Source organism: Cebus imitator, unplaced genomic scaffold, assembly GCF_001604975.1.
Source record: "Cebus imitator isolate Cc_AM_T3 unplaced genomic scaffold, Cebus_imitator-1.0 Scaffold234, whole genome shotgun sequence".
In the NCBI taxonomy this organism is placed as follows: domain Eukaryota; kingdom Metazoa; phylum Chordata; class Mammalia; order Primates; family Cebidae; genus Cebus; species Cebus imitator.
Genome location: NW_016107549.1, coordinates 2130361 through 2135930, shown reverse-complemented (window position 1 = coordinate 2135930; position 5570 = coordinate 2130361). Strand labels below are relative to the sequence as shown.

Genomic DNA, 5570 nt, shown 5'->3' with positions numbered 1-5570 from the left:
AAAAAAAAAAAAAAAAAAAAAAATGGCCAAACACAGTGGATCACGTCTGTAATCCCAGCACTTTGGGAGGCCCAGGAGGGTGGATCACGAATTCAGGAGTTTGAGACCAGCCTGGCCAACATAGTGAAACCACGTCTCTATTAAAAATACAAAAATTAGCTGGGCATGGTGGTGGGCACCTGCAATCCCAGCTACTTGGGGGGCTGAGGCAGGAGAATCACTTGAATCCAGGAGGTGGAGGTTGCAATGAGCCAAGATCACATGACTGCAGTCCAGCCTGGGCAACAATGTGAGACTCCATCTCCAAAAAAGAAAAGAAACTGTAATATTCTAGGTGACATGTACTACGTAGGCAGGCCTGCAAAGATTAGGTCTGTTCTCATATTATAGGATTATTTTCGTATCATGATTCTTTAAAAAATACAAAATGACCATTTGCACAGCATTTACAACACATGAGGTATTTTAGTAATCTACTTTTTATTTTTACTTTTACAAAAACTTTGGGTTGGTGAAAAATTAAGTAATGTAGGCATGATTTACAGGATGCAGGAGGATGCAGATAGGTTACATGCAAAAGTCACTTTATAAAAGGGACACAGCATCTGTGGATTTAGGTGTGCTTAGAGGGTCTGGAAACAATCCCCTGCATATGGCTCAGTAATAACCATATTCGAAAGAAACATCTTAAGGTTTTACCATCTGTTTTCATTCATGAGGCTTATTCCTATGTGATTTCTTTCATGTTTCTGAAATGAAATAAAATTAATGAATGCTTTCCCACACTTAGAGAGTATCTCTCCAGTGAGTCCTTTTATGTCTATGCAAGAAACGGAGGGAACTCAGCGCCTTCCCACATTCCTTACATACATGCCTCTTCTCACCAGTGTGAGTCCTTTCATGTCCTCGAAGGAAACGAGAACGAGTGAAGGCTTTACCACATCGTTTACACTCATAAGATTTCTTTCCAGTGTGGATTCTTTCATGTCGCAGAAGACAAGTGAGCCAAGAGAATGCTTTCCCACATTCCTTACATTCATATGGCTTCTCTCCAGTGTGAATCCTTTCATGGACTTTTAAGTTACCAAAATGACCGAAAGCTTTCCCACATGTTTGACACTCATAAGGTTTTTCAGCTGTGTGGATCCTTTTATGCTGAGAAAGGTATGTGGAACAACTGAAAGCTTTCCCACATTCCTGACACTCATATGGCTTCTCTCCAGTGTGAGTTGATTTGTGATTTTGAAAGGAATAGAAATTAATAAAGGCTTTCCCACATTTGCATTTATAGGGTTTCTCTCCAGTGTGAGTTGCTTCATGTCTTCGAAGGGAACTGGAAATACGGAAGGCTTTACCACATACTTTACATTCATAGGGTTTCTCACCAGTGTGAGTCCTTTCATGTCTTTGAAATACACTGACATAAACAAAGGTTTTCCCACATACCTTGTATTTGTGAGGTCCATCTCCAGTGTGCATTAGCATATGACTTCGAAAGCTTGAGCGATGAGATAATGCTTTCCCACACTGCTTGCATTCATAGGGTTTCTCTCCAGTGTGAGTTCTTTCATGACTTTGCAGTGAACTAGGACAATCAAAACCTTTCCCACATACCTTACACTTATGGGGTCCATCTCCAGTGTGCATTATCATGTGTCTTTGAAAGCTTCCCAGATGATGAAATGCCTTCCCGCATTGCTTACATGCATAGGGTTTCTCTCCAGTGTGAGTTCTTTCATGTATTCGAAGGGAACTGGAAACACTGAAGGCTCTTCCACATTGTTTACATTTATAGGGTTTTTCTCCAGTGTGAGTTCTTTTGTGTCTTATAAAGGAACTGGAATCGGGGAAGGCTTTAGAACACTGCTTACATTCATATGGTTTCTCCCCAGTATGTGTTCTTTCATGTCTTAGAAAGGAACTATAAATAGGGAAGGCTTTAGAACACTGCTTACATTCATACGGTTTCTCTCCAGTGTGAGTTCTTTCATGTATATGAAATAAACTAGGCCAAAAAAAGGCTTTTCCACACAACTTACATTTATAAGGTCCACCTCCACGTTGCACTATTATGTGTCTTCGAAGGTTTCCCAAAGAGCTGAAGGTTTTCCCACATTCCTTACAATCATAGCGTTTCTTTCCAGTGTCAGGTCTTTCTTGTGTTTGAAAGGAGTGGTGATAATTGAAGGCTGTCCCACATTGTTTGTATGTATGTGGCTTCTCTCCATATTCCTGACACTCACCTGGTTTGTGTCCAGCATCAAATGTGATGCAATTAAGGAATGAACAATCCATGTTGACTTCTCCATGCACACTGCTTTCACATGGATCTACTCCACGAGTTTTTTCAACCACAATACTATCTGAAATCTGGCTACTTTCACGGAATCTCTCTACAATATGACATCTGTAAAACATGAGAAGTATATTAATAAAGGTTTACTTATAACTGATTTTATATTTATTAATAGGCTTTGGATTTACATTTTTACATAATCATGCAATGTGTAGGCTTCAGGCGCTGCTCGAACGTGAATGGACTGAACGTTGTACAAGATAACTTGACCCCAGCTGTTTTCTTGACAATGATAAACACATAGAATTTTTAATACTGTTTCTAAGGGAATGATTTTTGCAAACACTGAATAGCTATGTCACATTTAAGTATATGTTTCTGGGCCAGGTGCAGTGGCTCACACCTGTAATCCCAGCACTTTGGGAGGCCAAGGCATGTAGATCATGAGGTCAGGAGTTTGAGACCAGCCTGGCCAAGATGGTAAAACTCTGTCTCTACTAAAAATACAATTAGCCAGGCATGGTGGCGGGTGCCTGAAGTCTCAGTTGCTTGGGAGGCTGAGGCAGGAGATTCACTTGAATTCAGGAGGAGGAGGTTGCAGTGAGCCAAGATTGTGCCACTGCACTCCAGCCTGGGAGACAGAGCAAGATGCTGTCTCAAAAAAAACAAAAACAAAAACAAAAACATATATGTTTCTGGATAAAATTTTCTAGGAATAAATAAATTTATATTGGGCTTGTTCATTTTCTTTGCCTATTTGTAAAACTTCCTGTCGTCCTAAGAATTGCTCCACAGATATGTCTTTCTCTTGTGAGTACAAATTACCTTAGGCTTCTCCTGGGATTTTTGTGCTGATCTTCAGTGTTTGTGTCTTCCCATTTCATTCCTAAAAGGTGAACACAGAAAAAACACTGTAGATTATTATAAAATTCTAAAAACACTATATAATTTTAGGTACAGGCTGGGCACAGTGGCTCACGCCTGTAATCCCAGCACTTTGGGAGGCCAAGGCAGGTGAATCATGAGGTCAGGAGTTCAAGACCAGCCTGGCCAAGATGGTGAAACCCTGTCTCTACTAAAATTACAAAAATTAGCTAGGCATGGTGGTGGGTGCCTGTAATCCCACCTACTGGCGAGGCTGAGGCAGAGAATTGCTTGAGCCCTGGCGGTGGAGGTTGCAGTGAGCTGAGATCACACCACTGCACTCCAGCCTGGGCAACAGAGCAAGACTCCGTCTCAAAAAAAGAAAAGATTTTATGTACAATAGAATCATGCATGATTCATTCACTGAATTATAGTTGACTCTTGAACAACACAGGTTTGAACCACATAAGTTCACTTATATATAAATTTTCTTCAGTCTCTGCTACCCCGGGACACCACGACCAACCCCTCCTCTTACTCAGCCTACTCAATGAGAAGACAATGAGGATGAAAGCCCATATTTATGATGATCCATTTCAATTCAATGCACAGCTAATATAGTTTCTCCTCTTTGTGATCTTCTTATTGACATTTATTTTCTCTAGCTTACTTTATTGTGAGAATATAGTATGGAATACATGTAACAGACAATATATCTGTTAATCAATTGTTTTTGTGACCAATTAGTCTACCAGTCAACTGAAGGTTAAGTTATGGTGAACAAAAAGTTATTGAATATGTATAACTGGTTGGTGACCCCACACCCCTTAACCCTGGGTTGTTGAAGGGTCAACCATATCCCCTTTCCATAATTCAAATCATTCAACAGCATTGATGACCAAGTAAAAAATGTCTCTAATTGACTAAGTGAAGACATAGTGTCATCTTTACCTATATAGTCCAGGTTCCTGATGGTTTCCCACATCACATCTCTGTACAGACTCTTCTGTGATGGACCCAGCAATGCCCACTCTTCCTGAGTGAANCCTATATAGTCCAGGTTCCTGATGGTTTCCCACATCACATCTCTGTACAGACTCTTCTGTGATGGACCCAGCAATGCCCACTCTTCCTGAGTGAAGTTAACAGCCACATCCTCAAAGGCTACTGAATCCTGAAACATCCCACATGTACAGAGGAGAAACATTGAGACTGATAGTACCAAAAATTTACACCCACTTCAGAAACTTTGTATGATGCTATTGTTTCTAAGCAGTGATTCAATGACATGGTCAATCCACTCTTATTCTCTCTCTACACTCACTTTCTCCCACACAGCAATTCTGATGCTAGAACTGAATGTTTGGTATAAATAATAGTCAAACAGGAACAGGTGTCTTTTTGATGACTTAAATGAGTGAATTTTATTGCCAGGATCATCCCTAATGTCTACTTCATAGTGGGTCTGTAATTCTTGTTGTGACAAAGTCCCACTACTTACTGGGCAAGATTAGGAGTCCTGAGATTGTATATAATTTACAAACACTGGTTAACAAAGTTGGATCTTTCATGTACTCTAGGCACTGGATTTATAGAGGGTCTCCACCAACATAACTAATAATAGGTGCTGAGTATGCATAAACTGTTTATGGAAAAAGTATAGTATTCGATTAACAATTATCTTCTCTTGGGGAGCTTGGAATTTTGTTACATCCTCAGCAGTGGGAGCACAGCTGATCAGCCAATGCTAGGCTTGAATGTTTGTCCCCACCAAAATGCATGCTGACACTTAACCCCCAATGTGGCAGTAATGAAAGGTGACGTTTGAAGAGGTTATTAGGTCTTGAGGATTTGGATCTCAAGAAAATCAAGATGAATCCATTCTTGAATTAATGGCTTAAAGAATAAATGCATAGTGATAGGAGCTGGACTTATGTCCCTATGAGAAGAGAAAGAGACCTGAGCTAGACACTCAGCTCTCTCATGAAGTGATGCCCTGTGCCACACAGGGATTCCACAGAGTCTCTGCCAGCAAGGAGGTTCTCACCAGATGCCCAGCCTTGACCTTGGACTTCCCAGCCTCCAGAACTACAAAATACATATATTGTTTCATTTAAATTATCTAGCTTCAGGTATTCTGTTATAAGCAACAAAAAAACATAGACACAAGGAAACACTCTGGGCACTGAGTCTCTAATGAATGACACTGATAAATAACCTTTCAAAACGCTGTTGCACCATGTTACCTGGGGGATTCAACCCATCCTATGTGATTACACTAAGAACATTAAGAAGCTGGCAACAGGTTTCCTTTAAATCAAATGTGGCAAAGCAAGACAAAAGACTAAGAAAATACACTTCATCATCCCAGTGGAAGACTTTTACACTTTTTTTTTTTTTTTTTTTTTTT

General features: G+C 40.2%; 1 protein-coding gene across 3 annotated transcripts in view; it reads right to left on the bottom strand.

Annotated features, from left to right (window-relative positions):
* Positions 1–461: 461 nt before the first annotated feature.
* The window catches only part of LOC108282069 (zinc finger protein 442), a 30808-nt gene continuing 25699 nt past the window's right edge, over positions 462–5570 (bottom strand). The window contains exons 2-4 of one of the 3 annotated variants that reach the window (XM_017497842.2): positions 4211–4334; positions 3122–3185; positions 462–2407 (exon numbers count right to left, since the gene is read on the bottom strand). In XM_017497842.2, the coding sequence (XP_017353331.1) occupies positions 787–2407; positions 3122–3185; positions 4211–4334 (1809 nt within the window). In that variant the 3' untranslated portion in view covers positions 462–786. The other 2 variants (XM_017497841.2, XM_017497843.2) reach the window with 2 other exon arrangements.